We start from the raw sequence: 17862 nt of genomic DNA, 5'->3' as shown, positions 1-17862 counted from the left end.
CTATACATGTAAAACAGAGGGACAAATTGCACAGCAACAGGTAATTTTAGCCTTGAGACTAGACTCCTGAGTTTTTCTTTTCTTTTCCCAGGCTGACCAGGCGTTGGTGTTTAACCTCAATCCTATAAGTTAGGCAGAGCAAACTGGCGCAGATTTTTGGACAGCTGGCTTGTACTGCATCAGCTAATGGAGCTGCATACAAGCACAGCACCACCTTTCCTTACAGACTACTTTTAACGAACCGTAAAATCCTGAGTATATGCAGGATAATGGCATGTTACCAGCACATACCTAAGGACATAATTAGAATATACTGTGGTTGTGTGGGTGTAAATACAGTATTCGTATATACTAGTCTTTCATACTGCTCCCAAAAATGTGTTGTAAATGGGTTCTGGAGGGGTCAATCTAAAGATTTATAGGAGTGTAGAGAATTATTTCCAGGTAGCCAGGCCCACCGACAGGAGGAGGCAAAGAGGTCAGTGGCTCCCAGGAGCTTTTGAAATGCCATGGCAGCGCTGCTCTGGCTGCATGCAGCTGTGGGGGAGTGTGTGTGGGTGGTGGGAGGAGGTGCCAGCACCATGGTCCAGGCAGAGGTGAGAGCTGACTGCCTAGGCCCTGCACCTTCCAGGGGTGTAAAACCCCCTCCCTCCTTGCCCTGGAGCCCACGGTAGCTGTCAGCAAAACTGCCTATTGCAAATAAAGATGGAATACAGCATTCTTTAGGAAATGCTGCCTTTTAACCCAACTGATGATGTGCTTTGGGTTACCAACAGCCTCATTTAGCAAAATTATTTAGCAATATTTTCATATTTGTAAGGGATAAACAAAAAAGTTGCCTTTCCAAGTGCTACTTCCTTTACCTTTCCCTTCATCTGAATGTTTGTCCAGGGACAACACCCTGGCAGTGACCACACTAGAAGCATCTGTCGACAGACATTTCTGTTGGAAGATATTTTCCGACAAAACATCTATCACCAGAGTCTGGCGATACACAAAACCAGCTCAAGTGAGCAATCCGCTCTGTTGCCAGACTGGCCAGACTGCCTGGCCGCTCTCTTGACAAAACAGCTGACTGGAAGCACAGCAGACAGGGCTGCTCGGTGTCCTGGAAGCCCTGTCTTGCAACAGAATGCCCTCCCCGGAGCATCCACACAGCTTTTTTGGTGACAGAATCTGCCAACAAAGGTGCTTTTCCTTAACTGGGAGAGGCAGAAAGTAGCCGGCGGAAGTGCCGAGTTTTGTCAACAAAACACATTTTGTGTGTGGACGTGTGGTGAGTTTTTCTTTTCTTTTTTTTTTTAAACTCACTAAGTGTAGCCATAGCCTCTGCAAAATACATGATTATCCCCATATCAATTCTGCTGTGGCTAATGAGGACTGAAAATGTAGCTCAAAAAGCCTGTCACAAAGCCATGATAGTAGTAAATGTATCAGAGAAATTCATGCTGTGAAGGTAACTGAGCAACCAAGGATAAAGTCTGCACTCAGCAAACGTGACAGCTTTTCAGCCATTAGCAAATTAACATGGAGGAACAGGGGCAGTATTTTTCCTGCAGTTCTCAGGCCACACTAAAGGGCAGATTTCTGCATACTTACAGTCATGATCAAAGTGTTGCGTCGAAGCAGAAGACTAATGCCTTGGATGCAACAGAGCATCACATTGTGCTTGTAGCAATGTCACCTGAAAATAGCTGTTACACATGATTCAGACATATTAACAATAACTGTAACTGCTAATTAGTTGCAAACCCAGTAGTAGTCAGCTTAGTTTGGTTCTCTGTTATGGACCATACTAGGCTAACTTACCCAGGGTCAACATCGAGACAGTCACCCTACCCATGACAGAGCTTCTTTTCTAATCACTGTTATAGCTCAATTAGGCAACTTTTAATTATGGATTACAGATGTTAAACAATTAACCTGTAAGCACACTGGTAAGTATGAGATTTCAACATCCATATTATGGATGAAAACTATGTTGCAAACATCTTCTGAAAACATGGTTGAAAACTCTAGGAATATAGCCTCATTGGCAAATGTGATTAAAGTGAAGTTACAAACATAGTTCCAATTCATAGTGGAAACAGGACCAGTGTTCTCTGTAAGCTGTATGGTTGTGGCGCCACTCAGAAGAAATTCAAATGCCACTAAACTGATTAGTAGAGGGACCACAGCTAGCTTTTTTGTTTCCACCAGAGCTGCACATTTGCACATGTCTTAGTGCATTAGAATTAATTACGTAATGGACAAAAAAGTCTGCCCATGGTTGAAAAAGACTGGAGAGGACCTTGGACTGGACCCTAACCGGTGACCACAAATTCCAGTCAGTAAGACCACACGGCCCCAGAATCCAGGCACTGAGCTACAGAGTTAAAGTCCAACTTGCCACTGAGAAGTGTGACCTCAATCTTGTCTGCGTTATGTAACTACACTAACGTTAAACATGGTTTTTTTTGGTAATGCAGCCAGGCTCCCAAGGGAAGGGAACAAAAAATACTCAGTTAGTTATTTGTGCAGATAATTTCTCCTACCTGTCATTGTACTGCACCTCTGCTCCATTTTTAGCCCAACTAATGGTGGGCTTTGGGTTCCCAACTGCCTCACAGTGAAGCAGCACACTTAGGGTCCCACTGGCTAAGACGACAGTCTGTCCCAAGTGGGTGACAACTTCTGAGGCTGACAACTGCTGAGCGGCAGAAATCTTTCTCAAGATCGCAGGCTTTCGATGGGATCTGTGTGAGCCATTCCTCAGATCCATTGAAACAGGCAGGTGTACTTCAGCAGATGACATTCTCAAGGAACTGGTGAATCCAGACACATGTTTGCGGAAAGGGAACTCCATAGTAGCTGAACCAATTCTTCTCCTTTGGACTTTGAAAACAGAGTCCTGATTTTCCAAATGGCTCTTGAAGATGTCATGAGCTAGCTGCACAACAAGCTGTTTGCTGTAGATGTCCTTTAGTTCCTCAGGCTGCTGCGACAAATTCTTTATGATATCATCCAAGCGTTTCTGCTCAATGACCATGGCAAATGGAAGCCTGTACTCCTGACTCCGGTCCTCCTCTGAAGAGGCATTTCTCTCTGTTGACTCCAGAGCTTCCAAGGATTCTGGGGTTTCCCCAGGCCAGCTTCTCTGCTCCAGAAGTCTTGAGACAATGTCATCGTATTGGCTGCTAGGGTTAGCCAGGTGTCCTCGTTTCTCAGCCTTGCTCCTGTTGAAGAGAATCCCATTCTGATGCTTCTCCTGAGCATGCAAGGCTTCCTTCACACTGGACTTCCTTGTGCCCTCTTCCTCTCTAATTCCAGCTGGTTGGTTGACTATGAGCTTGTTGTCACCTCCAATTAGTCGAATCACAAAATGTTCCCGGGCTGGCCCTGCCATGCAGGTGTATGTCCCAGCATCGGATGGCTTTAAACGGTGGATCCTCATGTACCCGTATGGTGCAATGGTAATGTGAACTGAGCTGAGGAGTCGCTTGTTGTCCTTCTCCCAGGTGATCATTGATTTACGAAACCTTCTCACTGGGCATCGGAGGACAAGAGAGGTTTTGGGCAGCAGGTAGGCATAGCCACCCACAATAAAATGTAGCTTCTTCTGCTTCTTTATCTGGATGTATACATTCTTCAGAGCCATAATATAGGGGCTTGGCTTTGGAGACAGCCTGTTGTGCCCTGAAATGTAAGTCATAATATTAGTAGGAGGCACTGCTAAACAAAATAAGCCACTCATTTTGGCAATGGCAGTGATTTTACCTTTTATATTTTATGGGGTAACTCATTACAACTTGCTGAACATCGAGCTACCAACATCAAAATGCAAGAAATAACAAGGTGCAATTTAGCAACATAAATGTCATCCTGATGAGGTTAAATGTAGAAGACAAAGTGCCAGGGTTTGGACTGAGGGGGGAACCTCATTGGGGAAACAGTTCCTGTTGGGTGAGTATTTAAATGAAAAACGTGGGTTACCAAACACAGTATAAGAACAAACAGGAAGGAGAGTTCCTCTTGTTAAATGTTTACTGCTGAGGTCCTGCAAAGCACCGTAACCTTTCAGCTCATAGCACTGAGAAGGAGTGAAAGTGTTACAAGTTATGACCTTCTGGATTCATATTAAACAGAACTAATCTGTTCAGAATAGGTTTAAAATCCCCAGGGTGTATAATATTAGACAATTATTTATGTGGATCCCACCAGCTTCCAGACAAAGGAAAAGTATGCCTTCATCAGAAGCACAGCATAAACCAGCATAGGTGCATTATTAGTAGAGATGTCCTGAATCTTGATGTTTGATTTTGGATTTGGCTCTGGATTTCACAGCTTCTGCTTCTCTCCCCTTTCTGTCCAATGCTGGGACCCTGGCAGACAGCACACTGTAGTTGCCAAGAGGGTACTCTGCCTCTGTACCTTAATTGTGAAAGTTAGAGCTGGGTTTGTCTCTGGGTATTGAGTCACTCCTCACCAAAATGGAAGAGGTTACCATTCAGGGCCTTGTTTCAGACCCACCTCTTATAATTACCATGAGAGCTCCCATTCTCCACTCTGTCTGGTTGCTAGGTTCATGGCCAACACTGGCAAACATCTGTCACTCAGCTCTCCTGTCCACTATGGGAGAAAGCCCCGAATAAGGAAATACAGAACCTAATCATTCAAGATGCCTTTGTCTCCCAGTGGGGTAGCTGGGAGCAGAGAGCTTCCAGCCACCTTCCACTGCACTTAGCAATCTGTAGAACCAGATACCCCCATAAACACACCCAAGTTTCTTCCATACTCACTTGTGCAAGCAGCTAGTGCACAGGACCTGACTAAAGAAGAGAAGGGCAAAGGTGGGCACAATGAGGAATTGATGATGATAGAATCTCCAGTTTTCAGCATCTTCCTGCAAATGGCATTTCGAGTCTGGGTACCCTCTCCACAGCTCACTGAACACTAGAAACAAAATGAGAAACAGCATATGAAGCATTAAGTTTGACGTATGTTCTTCTGCCTGGACTTACGATGAAGTCAAACACACCATACATCTATGTTATATATAAAAAAACCCTCCTACGTATGAGGTCCCATGGAAAAAGCAATACACGACAATGTAATTAAAGACTGTATCAAAATGGATATGCACAAGCAGAATTAAGTAAGGTGGCATAAGTCACTGTAACTCTGGCATTTCCTAACTTTTGAGCATTTGACTTTAAACATTCTTTATGTAGATTTTTTTCTATGCAATTACTTATTTGTTGACCAAACTGAAAAAAACAAACCAAACAAAAATATTATCATTTGGAACCGCAGTATGGCCTTCAGAGGGGTTGGCTCCCAGTATGGGCCTTCAGAGAGGTTGGATTCATTACACAGACTTCTGCGTCTTGAGACAATGAAGTAACTGTTAACAGTAGTAGGTTGTAATCCTCTGTCTAGAGCTGAACTAACAGGAGGACGAGATATACAACTACCAGCAGATTTCATAGCTATTTGCTGAAGGCACAGGAATACAGAGACGGCACTCTTTGAGACCAACGCCAGGGTTAGAAGGGAAATGTCCATTCTTGGTTATATAAGCAATTGAAAACTGTCCTATCCGGGGAAATGTCAGGCAATAGCAATGTGAATGAGCAGCTCTTGTTAACATTGAGAGGCTATTTCCATGATATATAAAATTCTAATGTTTTTTAGACCTCTTTATATAAGCTCAGTTTAGGTATTCCATGTGCTTCTAAGAGTGTTTAAGCCATGCCTCTGTAGAAGGGACAGTGCAGAACCATGCACCACCAGGAGGATCATCAAATACATAATTCCTCCCAACATCACTCTGAGCCTGTGGGTTGTTGCATCCACTGGCACATAGCAGATTGCTCCCTTTGGTGTATCACATCAGCTGTAAATACAAAGAGGACAGGCCCATACTACTTCTTTCCTGCTTTCTCTTCAGCATACTTCTCTCTGGAAATGGGAGCCGAAGCAAGCAGTCATTATGTTCCTTACTGCGTGTACAGCTATTGCATGTAGCTCTTTTGCAGTGACACAGAGTAGAGAGAAAGGTACTTGCACACACAGCCATATACAGGCAACATACAATCTAGCCCTAACTTGCCAAGTTTGATGAAAAGTGCTAGTGTCTGGCAAAAATCTTCAGATTAGCTTAAACTTTGATTTTCTGTATTATTGTTGTAGAACTAGTAAAATTAAACTTGGAGATTAATAATGCAATGATCCAATGCAAAGGAGATGCCCTTGTGCCATCAGTTGCAAACTACGGTCAGAGGGTTATGGTCTGTGGAGCACCTGCTGGTCATCCACTGAGATGGTGTTCATGCTAGGGAAAAGTTTGAGAGCCATAGCTCAGAAGGCTCAACCCAATCCTGGACATAGCACACAGTTTCTTGTGAGCCACCATCCCTAGTATTTTCCTATGCATGTCCATACGTGTGGCCATATGGGACAGAATGAGGGGAAGGAAAAGAGTTGAGTACAATAAAAGATCAAGAACCAAATAAAAGACTACTCAGAGCAGAAAAATCCAATGTTAAAAAGTGCCACTATTAGAAATGAGAAGTGTATGGATTTAAACGTGCATCATGCACAGTGAAAATGCTAAAGCTGAATTCCTTGTGAAGAAGTATAGGTTGAGGGGTGGAAATAGAATCATGCTGTTTGCTGCCAGAACGGATGTGTGTCCCAGCAGCAATTTCATTATAACATTCATTTTTTTGACTGGAATGTCAAGACAGATCACCACCTGTGGGGTGACAGTGGAACAGCTCCCTTCTTCAGCGTCAGGGTGGATAAAAATAGATTAGCTTTATACAAAGTTAAACTATCGGACTTTTTATTTAAGTCTTTTTTTCTTTTCTTAAATCACCAATAAAATATTAAATTTCCAATTGAAAAACAACAGCTGCAATTAAGTCTTATCACAAAAAGATGCTATACATTCACTTACAGTCTCATAAAAATGAACTAATGGCTGTAATCTGTCCAGCCTTCCTACCAGCTCTTGTTTTCTGAAAGGTCTGGGCATTCAGTTTCTGTTTCTCACCAGATTAAAAAGTAACACGTGCAAAGATACACACAAGCTGGACGGGACTGTTTTCGTTCTGTGCTTATGTAGTGCTGGACCTGGGCCAAGCACAGCAAAGGAGTTAGTTAAGAGCTTGTCTTAAAGACAGAGGCTGTGGCCACACTTGGCCAAAACTTTGAAATGGCCATGCAAATGGCCATTCTGAAGATTACTAATGAGGCGCTGAATTGAATATTTGTCACCTCGTTAGCATTAGGACACTTCCGGCCACGGTGCTTCGAAAGCGCCACTTTCGAACGCGTGTGGCTCGGCGCGGCTACACGGGGATCCTTTTTGAAAGGACCCCCCACCTTTCCAAATCCCCTTATTCCCCTCAGCTGATGCTTTCAAAGAGCTGCAGCCAAAAGTGTCCTAATGCTAAGGAGGTGCTGAATATTCAATTCAGTGCTTCATTAGTAATCTCCAAAATGGCCATTTGCATGGCCATTTCGAAGTTTTGGCCAAGTGTGGCCACAGCCAAAGAGGCAATTCACAGAAAAGGAAGGAGGCAACCTAGAAAGGAAAATGGACTGGACTGAAAGAAAAAGGGAAGACATTATTGAGCACACACAAACAGCTTCCCATATTCCCCTGCACTTTTGCTACACAAAAACTGCCATGGCTTCTGGGTGTATGAGCACTCTAGCTGGGAATAGTCTGAAGAAATTTGTTCCAAAGACTGAAAAAAGGAAAATGTGTGAAGTACAAGCAGTGCAAGAAGTTGATGCAAGGCCTGGCTGCAAGAATGAAATGTCATAAGGAAAACTGCTTATGGGGAATAAATGATATGGATGAAGATGTAGACATGGCTGAGTGGACCAACTGGTTAGTAACTTACATAATTCAGAGATGTAGCCATGTTAGTCTGTATCATCGCAAAGCAAAGCAAGCAGTACTGTAGCACCTTAAATACGAACAATATTATTCATTAGGTAATGAGCTTTCATGGGAAAGACCCACTTCTTCAGATTCTGGAGCAGAACTGAGAGGAAAACAGAGAAAACCCAGGAGTCAGCTAAATATAAAAATTAAAAAGGAAGCAGGGGCAGGGAGAGAGAAAAAAACTCTGAGAAATGTCAGTTAAGTGGGATGTCTGTCATCCCTATGAATATGAAAGGTGGGGAAATTGTCCTCGTAATGTGTAAGATAATAGAAATCTTTGCTGAGGCCACGGTAATCGGTATCAAACTTTGAAATGAATTCCAATTCAGATGTCTTCCTTTGTACTCTTGTGTTAAAATCTCTGTTGTAATACACAAACCATTAGGTCATTGTTTGAGTGTCCTGTCAAGTTAAAGTGCTCACTTACCAGTTTACACGTATTCAGATTCCTAATGTCTTAGTTGTGTCCATTCATCCTTGGACAAAGGGACTGTCCAGTCTGTCCATTGTACATGGCAGAGGGGGACTGCTGGCACATGATAGCTTATATCACATTAGTGGAACTGCAGGAGTATGAGCCCCTGATGGTTTGACTGATATGGCTATGTCCAGTGATGGTGTCTCTAGTGTAGATGGATATGTAGAGAGAGCTGGCAAATGGGTTTGTTGTAAGGAAAGATTTATGGGTTAGTATTTCTGTGATATGGTGTGTGGCTGCTAGTGAGAATTTTCCTGAGGGTTGGATGCCTATCTACAGGAAAGAACAGGCCTCTCACCTAGGGCCTGTGAGAGTGAGGGATCATGTTCCAGGATAGGTTGTAGGTTGTCAATAATGTGCTGGAGGGGTTTAAGTTGAGGGCCGTAGGCGATGACAAGTGGTGTTCTATTATTTACTGTCTTGGGCCTATCTAGAACTAGCTATATTCATCTGGCCCTGTTCATGTATCTTAAAAGAAATGTTTAGTTTAGCTAATTTTTATGGCTTGTTTAATTAGTTAACTAGGTTTAGAATCTATCACCCAAGTATACAGTACAGAAAGCTGCAGTAAGAGCAATCTAGAGTTGCCAGTTGCCAATGAGTGTCATTTTCTTATTTTATATTACATAGCTTCAGACCATAACGGAGATGCCAGAAGTCAATTCCCTAATTTCTTCAGCATAACTCAGCTTTCCCAAGGGAACCACATTCTATACTTATTTTCTCAAAATATGGTGTGTCAGTGAGTTCACCAGGGCTTACTCCAAAGTTAAGTGCACTCAGGCAGTCAGTCTCAGCTTTATGGGTAACTGGATTTGTATCAGTGATTCTTTGGTGATTTAAAACATGATTTTAACAAATTATTTAAATCACTTTGATTTAAGCAATACACCCTCCCCAGCATGACTGGTGCCTCTTTCATGATGAAGTTTTCAACCATGTCCTTGTTAGAACGAGAAAAGGGAAAGAGTTTTCAAATATCCTTTCAATTAAAATAAAACAAAATCTATTCTCAGTAATGGTGGTGTAAATGTGGAGCAATTCCTCTGAAGTCAAAACAATGAGTTCTGCTCTCACTTGTAAACTATGCAACTCCTTGACTTCAGTTGGGTTGCATGAGTCTAAGGCTGTTCCTACACATGCCACCTCCCAGCGGAGGTGGCATGTTAATGAGGCAATTCAAAGCAGGCTAATGAGGTGCTAACGTGCATATTCAGCACCTCATTAGCACAATGGTGGTCATGCAAATTTTCAAGTGCAGACTGATAGCGTAGATGGGGGCAGCTTCAAAATAAGTGCCCCACTTCGACATTCCCCTACTTCAATCCAGTTCTGTGGGAGTAAGGGAACGTCGAAGCAGGGCGCTTTTTTCAAAGTTGCCCTCATCTATGATGTCAATCTTCAATTCCAAGTCTGCACTTTGTGGCCACACAAATTTCAATTATGTTAAGGAGGCACTGAATATGCACGTTAGTGCCTCATTAGCCTGATTCAAATTGCCTCATTACCATGCCACCGCCAACAGGAGGTGGCATGTGTAGAAGCAGTCTAAATGAGGGCAGAATTTGACACAAGGAGAACAGCGACAATGAATTAGAGTGTACTATTCTTTTAATGGCAGGGTCCGCTCACCATATCTATCACTTGATCTTGGCCTCTTTGGGTATGTCTGCACAGCAAAGTTATTTCAAAATAATGGCCATTAGTTCGAAATAACTTTGTGAGCATCTACATGATGTGATTGCTATTTGAAAATCATTTTGAAATAGCAGATAGCTTATTTCAACATAGGTAAGTCTTGGTGTATGAGGAATAGTGTCTATTTTGAAATAGCAAAACAAAAAGCAGTCAAGTAGCACTTTAAAGACTAGCAAAATAGTTTATTAGGTGAGCTTTCGTGGGACAGACCCACTTCTTCAGACCATAGCCAGACCAGACCAGACTCAATATTTAAGACACAGAGAACCAAAAACAGTAAGAGTGGATCAGAGAGTGGAGGGGTTGGGGGGGAAGATCAAGAATTAGATTGAGTTAAATATGCAGACGAGCCCCTATAGTGACTCAAAGTTCACATCACATGTCACTATAGGGGCTCGTCTGCATACTTAACTCAATCTAATTCTTGATCTTACCCCCCACCCCTCCACTCTCTGATTTGCTCACCTTGATTATCTTTTTCTGATTTGTCCTCCTTGCTTACTGTTTTTGGTTCTCTGTGTCTTAAATAGTGAGTCTGTTCTGGTCTGGCTATGGTCTGAAGAAGTGGGTCTGTCCCACGAAAGCTCACCTAATAAACTATTTTGCTAGTCTTTAAAGTGCTACTTGACTGCTTTTTGTTTTGATAGTGTATAGACTAGCACAGCTTACTCTCTGTTACTATTTTGAAATAGGTATTTCAAAACAGGAGCTTTGTAGACAGGGAATGGTGGCTATTTCAAAATAAGCCATTGCGCGTCCAATGGCTCTATTGCAAAATAGACTCTATTGTGTCTGGATGCTCTATTTTGAAATAGCGCTGCTGTATAGACATAGCCTTTGAGGCCAGCTAAGTGGGGAACAAGTGACTGACAGCCAGGCTTTCTGGGAAAGCAAGATAAAAGACAGATGTCTGTTCCTCAGTAAGAGGTATAGGAGTTTGTGATGACCTGGGGGAGGCTCTCCTCTAAAGGAGCTGGAGAACATGCCCATGGAGGTGCTTGAGAGAAGGGCCTTGGAGGAGAGAATGCTGGGGAAGCCTAAGTGAGTTCAGTGGAGTAAAAGTCTGCTTATGATACTAAGGGGGTGAGGGCTGAAAGGTGAGGGAAAAGCAGGAAAAAGCACTAGCCTGGGATAACAGCAGAGGTATAGGACTGAGGCCTGGCATGTGAGCCTTTTCTCACTGAACAGCCAACAATGGTGCTTCTGTGGAGAATAGGAAGAAATTCCATTTACTTCCCTGGATAAAGAGGCAACTGTAATGGAGTGGGGGGAGTGCATGTGTGAGTCAGGCTGGATGTCTGAGGCAAGCAGCAGCTCCCAGTGACTAAGGATGACCCTGGGGCTACAACTGGCAGGTGACACCTCTGCCTGAACAAAGAGGAGGGAGGAGCTGAGCTGGGTTTTTGAATCGGGGGCGGCAGTTAGAGGCTAGGAAAAGGGAGAGCTGGAAGGCAGCCAGCCTGAGGAGGGGGAAGCTACACCCCAGAGGGGCATCCCTCGGGGTCTTCTCCCCAGGACAGGTTGGAAGGACTGTCTCTGGCTGCTGTGCTGTTGCTTCTGTGAGAAACTGGACATCTGTTGCCTAATAAACCTGCTGTTATACCTGCTGAGTGAGAGTCTCTCCTGCCAGCAGACGGGGTGCAGTGCAGGGGGACCCCTGAACCCCATCACAGCAACGTCGGCCCCATTGGCATCAGCCGGCATCCACAGAGGAAATCCTGACACTGGGAGGAAGCCTGGGAGAGGATGAAGAACCCCTTGTATTCTTTTCAACCATCAACAGAAGTGAAGGTGGTGGCCTGGGGAAGGTCAGGGACTTACAGTTTGGATTCTTGCTTATGCCAGAAGGGAAGGTCTTTAAGGTTTGGCTGCCTGAAGGACTACTCCATTACTGTAGAGCCAGCCACCACAGCACAGCTGTGGCACATACTGGATGCAAGTGAAATAAGAACCCCACCATAGGGATAGAGCTAGTTAAAACTGATTCTTCTTTTTGTCATCTGAATGTAGGATTCTCATTGTTATATAAATGGTTTCTGCTTCATCAGAACTTCTAGTGATGAGGTTTTCATTTCTTAAGAGCTTTTACCTGACTCCAAAAGAATACATTGGAAGATGCTCATCTCCCTTGATAGGGTTGCCAGCTTCTCCAGGAATTAAATATTAATCTTTAATTAAAGATTATGTCACATTAAGAAACCTCCAGGAATATGTCCAACCAAAATTGGCTACCTTACCCTCTAGACCAGGAGGTCTACTTCCAGTAATTGACACTTCTCTTATACAGATACAACATACCTGTGTCCAGTCAGAAAGAAGCCATTCACTGGGACAGTCTTCATTGTTGCAAGTTTGTTGGGCAAATAGCTTTGGACTGGAGCAGAAGGTTTCTGGAAGCTCCAAAAAACTTCCATCTGCCATGCGCTGCTTACAGAAAACATCTCGCTTCTGAGTCCCTGCTCCACAGGTCTGTGAACACTAGGGGAGATTCAGAGAGACTGAGAAGGAAGCCTGTATTCTGACCTCACACTCTGACTTGTGGCCATTTTCAAGTAAAGAGCAAAGAAACAAACAGCACAATGGAAACTGCCTGTTGGGTCTTTCAGCTCAGTTAGAAACCATTCATTAGTCAACAAACCCAAATGTAGCTCCCCACCTTGAAGTTCTGAATTTGAACTAAATCCTGCATTGTGGTATTTCTCAAGTTTTTAATTTGTGGGAAAGTTGCTCATGGCTTGTGAACTGCAGCTATGCTAAACAACTGGTTTATAAGGTTAGTAAAATAAACCATTATGCAACTGCATAGCCCTTTATATTTATGACTGTCAGTGACAGCAGTGTGTGCTATTTCCAAAAAAGAGGGAGGAAGGTTTATTTGACTCAGTGTAAGTCTGGAAGATTAATTTCTAACGACTCCAGCTACCCTCTCTCCTTAATATAAATAACCTCGTCCGTATCCATTTCCACCCAAACAGGGTATGAACTTTAGAACAAGCATAATAAAGAGCTTTCCTTGCCTCTGTTCTATAAACATGGCAACTCATCCTTACTTCTCAATACACTTGTAACTTGGCTAGAAGTAAGCTCCTTTTCTCCTGTAAGATCCAATACATTTCCAGGTCTGTCTCATCCTATCAGAGAAGGAGAGAAAACCTGAAAGAACTTTATAAAATCAAAGGGAGTTGCATATAATCTATAGCAGATGAATCAGGTCTGAGATGTAGAGTATGGAAAAATACTAAAACATTTAAGTTGTTAAAAAACAAATGTTCTGATAAACGTTGTTGACTTCATAGGTCTCCCTCTCACTTTTTGTCACTCACAGACATGCTTAATGTACAGGCCTCATGTTATTAAGGACTCAGTTTGTCTGGAAAGACAACGTATGGAATCCAGACATTAGAACCGTGTAAAAAGATTTTTATTCAATTTTGTTTTGCTCACTGAGGAATGGAAACAGCTTTTGCTCAACAACAAAACCATTCAAAAGCAGAGAAGCCTCATAAGTTAAACCAAATAAATACAACTTGAGTTTTCAGCAGATTAAAAACATTGAGAAGCTTCATATCTGAGAGCAGAGAACAAGTAAAATTTATTACTATTATTGTTGTTCTCTGCTCTCAGATATGAGGCTTCTCAATGTTTTTATCTGCTGAAAACTCAAGTTGTATTTATTTGGTTTAACTTATGAGGCTTCTCTGCTTTTGAATGGTTTTGTTGTTGAGCAAAAGCTGTTTCCATTCCTCAGAGAGCAAAACAAAATTGAATAAAAATCTTTTTACACGGTTCTAAAGTCTGGATTCCATACGTTGTCTTTCCAGACAAACTGAGTCCTTAATAACATGAGGCCTGTACATTAAGCATGTCTGTGAGTGACAAAAAGTGAGAGGGAGACCTATGAAGTCAACAACGTTTATCAGAACATTTGTTTTTTAACAACTTAAATGTTTTAGTATTTTTCCATACTCTACATCTCAGACCTGATTCATCTGCTAGTAAAAGTAAAATTTATTACTATTATTGTTAGAAGTAGGAATACTACAGGAGCATTGAGCTTTACTGCGCTATACAAAACATCTAACAATAAGGTGCACCTTGCTTGAAAGAGCTGACAGTTTAATGTCCAGAAATTGCCCCTCTTTCCAGCCCCCATGAATTTGTTGGGAGTACAGGGAGACCTCGAGCGAGCTGGAATCCCAACCATGCACACCCTCCTCAGGCAGCGTCGGCTCCGCTGGCTTGGCCACGTCCACAGGATGAATGATGGAAGGATTCCAAAAGACATCCTGTATGGTGAGCTAGCCTCTGGCAAAAGACCTCCCGGACGCCCCCAGTTGCGCTACAAAGATGTCTGCAAGAGAGACCTCAGAGAGGTAGACGTCGAGCTGGACAACTGGGAAGAACTAGCAGACGACTGCAGCAGGTGGAGGCAGGGGTTACACAAGGGCCTTCAGAAGGGCGAGATGAAGATCAGACAGCTAGCAGAGGAGAAGCGAGTGCACAGACAGCACAATAAGGACTTGCCAGACACCCACTACATCTGCAAGAGATGCAACAAGGACTGTCACTCTCGTGTGGGTCTTCATAGTCACAATAGACGCTGTAAATGAAGTCCTCAATTGAAACTTTAAAGGGCGCGATCCATAGTCTATGCAGACTGAAGGATGCCTACTACTACTACTACTACAGGGAGAAAATGGAATTGGTAGAAAAAATATTTTTTTCTCCAGCCAGTGAGGTTACCTTTTTCTGTGAAAATGAATCAGCTACTCTAAATCAGCCCCATATATCGCAAAACACTAGATAGAATGCAGAGACTGCAACAAATTCCCCCTCACCCCATGCTGGTGACCATCTAATGCAGGGCTGGACTTAAAACACCAACAACATTTATCTCCAGATTATTTGTAAATAGGTTGACTAGGATTGGTTCAAGTAAGGACCCTTGGGCGGACACTAGTAGCTACTACTCTCCATTCTGAAAACAGACCATTTATTCCTACCATTTGTTTCCTGTCTTTTAACCAGATATCAATCCATGAGAAGACCTTCCCTCTTATCCCATGACAACTTACTTTACTTAAGTGCCTTTGATGAGGGACTTTGACAAAGGCTTTCTGGAAATGTAAGAATACTATATCCACTGGATCCCCCTTGTGAACATGTTTATTCACCCCCTCAAACAACTCTAGACCACTAAAGCATGACTTCCCTTTACAAAAAGCATGTGGACTTTTCTCCAACAAATATGTCATCTATGTGTCTGACAATTCTGTTCTTTACTACAGTTTCAACTAACTTGCCCAGTAGTCATGTTAGACTTACCAGTCTAATTGCCAGGATCACTCTAGAGCCCTTTTAAAATATTGGCATCACATTAGATATCTTCCAGTCATTAGGTACAGAAGCTGATTTAAAGGATAAGTCACAAGCCACAGTTAATAGTTCTGCAATTTCACACTTGAGTTCTTTTGGAACTCTTGGGTGAATGCCATCTTATCTCAGTGACTTGTTACTGTGAAGTTTATCAATTTGTTCCAAAATCTTCTCTAATGACACCTCAATCTGAGACAATTTCTCAATTTGTTAGCTAAAATGAATGCCGTAGGTTTGGGAATCTCCCTAACATCCTCAGTTGTGAAGACCAAAGCAACGAATTTATTTAGTTTCTCCACAATGGCCTTATCTTTGAGTGTTCTCTTAGCATTTGATCATCTAGTGGCCACACTGGTTGTTTAGCAAGCTTCCTGAGTTCTGATGTACATAAAAAACATTTTGCCATTACTTTTTGATCTTTTGGCTAGCAGTTCTTCAAACTTCTTTTTGGCTTTTCTTATGTTTTTACACTTAACAGAGTTTATGCTCCTTCATATTTTCCTCATTGCGATTTAATTTCCACTTTTAACATGCCTTTTTATCTCTCACTGCTTCTTTTACCTGGTTGTTAAGCCATGGTGGCACTTTTTTGGTACTCTTACTGTGTTTTTTATTTTGGGGTATATATTTCAGTTGGGCCTCTATGATGGTGACATTGAAAACCATGAAGTTTGCAGAGATTTTACTATCCTGGTTAAGTGGTCAGCAATATAGGGAATGTTGCTATATTCTTATTACTAGAACATGGAATTACCATCCATAGAGATTCTATGGAATATTTTGGTTCATTTAATATATTTACTTCACTTGATTTTACATTTTCTTTCACGTATAGTGCCACTTCCCCACCAGCATCACCTATTCTTTTCTTCTGATATATTTTTTACCCTCATATGACTGTGTCCCTTTGATTGTCCTCATTCTATTGAATATTTGTGATGCCAATTATATCAATATCCTCCTTTAATACAAGTATCAGAGACGTAGCGTGTTTAGTCTTTATCGTCGAGAACAATAAGAAGCCCTGTGGCACCTTATAGATTAACAGATATTTTGGAGCGTAAGCTTTCATGGGCAAAGACTCGCTTCACCAGATGCTTTAGTACGAGGCACTCTAGTTAACCCCTCTTATTATTCAGGCTTCTAGTGTTTGCGTATAAGCACTTTAAAAATTTGTCACCGTTTATCTGTATACCCTTTCCTGATGTGTTAGACCCTCCCTTATGACACGCCTCTCTCTGACCCATGTGCTCCTCTGCATACATCAGGTTTCCCCCAACCCTTAATTTAAAAACTGCTCTACAACTTTTTTTAATTTTAACTGCTGGCAGTCTGGTTCCACTTTGGTTTAAGTAGAATCCATCCTTCCTTCATAGGCTCCCTCTTTCCCAAAACCTTTCCTAGTTCCTAATCAATCTAAACCACTCCTCCCGACACCATCATTTCATCCATGCATAGAGATCCTGAATTTCTGCCTGCCTATGTGGCCCTATGTGTGGAACTGGAAGCATTTCAGAGAATGCTACCACAGAGGTCCTGGATTTCAACTTTTTTCTGGGAAGCCTACACTTGGCCTCCAGAACCTCTCTCCTATCCTTCTCTATGTCATTGGTACCTACATGTACCACAAGCACCGGCTCCTCCCCAATACTACACATTAGTCTAGCTAGACATCTTGAGAGATCCACAATCTTTGCACTAGGCAGGCAAGTCACCATACAGTTTTCCCAGTCATCACAATCCCGGCTGTCTATGTTGCTAATGAGTGAATCCTCCATAACTAATGCTGATGAAGCACTTAAATCCTAGTCAAAACATATTTTGAAGGTTTAAATAGGAGATAAGTGATGCAATATGGCCTTTTCTTCTATGTTCTCTGATTGGAAGTGATTTTCGCCTTCAATCCTGACCCACAAGACCTCTTGCTGTGCAGGATTACATTTAGCTGAAGCAGTCTCCACTGTGTCAAGAAGCTTCTTTTGCATCTAGACACAACAAGCTCATGTCAGTTGTGATCTACAATAGATTTCCCAATTGCTTTCCAAAAACACAGAGCTATCACACTGACCCAAACTACCATGAAATGTACAAGGAGATTTTTAGACAGACAGCTATGAAGCACCCAACTCCCTCTGAAAGTCCTTAAGACCAAAGTGTTTCAAGTGCCAGAAGTGCCTTTGAAAATCTGACTCTCCCTAGTTAGAGGAAAAATCCTTCCACAATTAAAATATTACTTTAATTGTCAAGGAGTGCCCATCAGCTTGTTCTAGTTCAGTCACATCAATACTATTTCCTTATAGCTCCAGACCCGTATGTGTCCAGGTGTGGCTACCCTGCAAGCCAGATGATGACAGCTAAGTCATGGTGGTGT

General features: G+C 42.4%; 1 protein-coding gene across 32 annotated transcripts in view; it reads right to left on the bottom strand.

The window, feature by feature from the left end:
- The window catches only part of ADAMTSL1 (ADAMTS like 1), a 627217-nt gene that overhangs the window by 67859 nt on the left and 541496 nt on the right, over window positions 1-17862 (bottom strand). For 31 of the 32 annotated variants that reach the window (XM_074994936.1, XM_074994935.1, XM_074994939.1 and 28 more), the window contains 3 exons: window positions 12414-12593; window positions 4779-4932; window positions 2535-3675 (listed from right to left, as the gene is read on the bottom strand). In XM_074994936.1, the coding sequence (XP_074851037.1) occupies window positions 2535-3675; window positions 4779-4932; window positions 12414-12593 (1475 nt within the window). The remainder of the gene's footprint in view (window positions 1-2534; window positions 3676-4778; window positions 4933-12413; window positions 12594-17862) is intronic. The other variant, XM_074994937.1, reaches the window with a different exon arrangement.

This window comes from Carettochelys insculpta, chromosome 5 (genome assembly GCF_033958435.1).
Source record: "Carettochelys insculpta isolate YL-2023 chromosome 5, ASM3395843v1, whole genome shotgun sequence".
NCBI lineage: Eukaryota > Metazoa > Chordata > Testudines > Carettochelyidae > Carettochelys > Carettochelys insculpta.
This window is presented reverse-complemented; position numbering and strand designations above follow the sequence as displayed.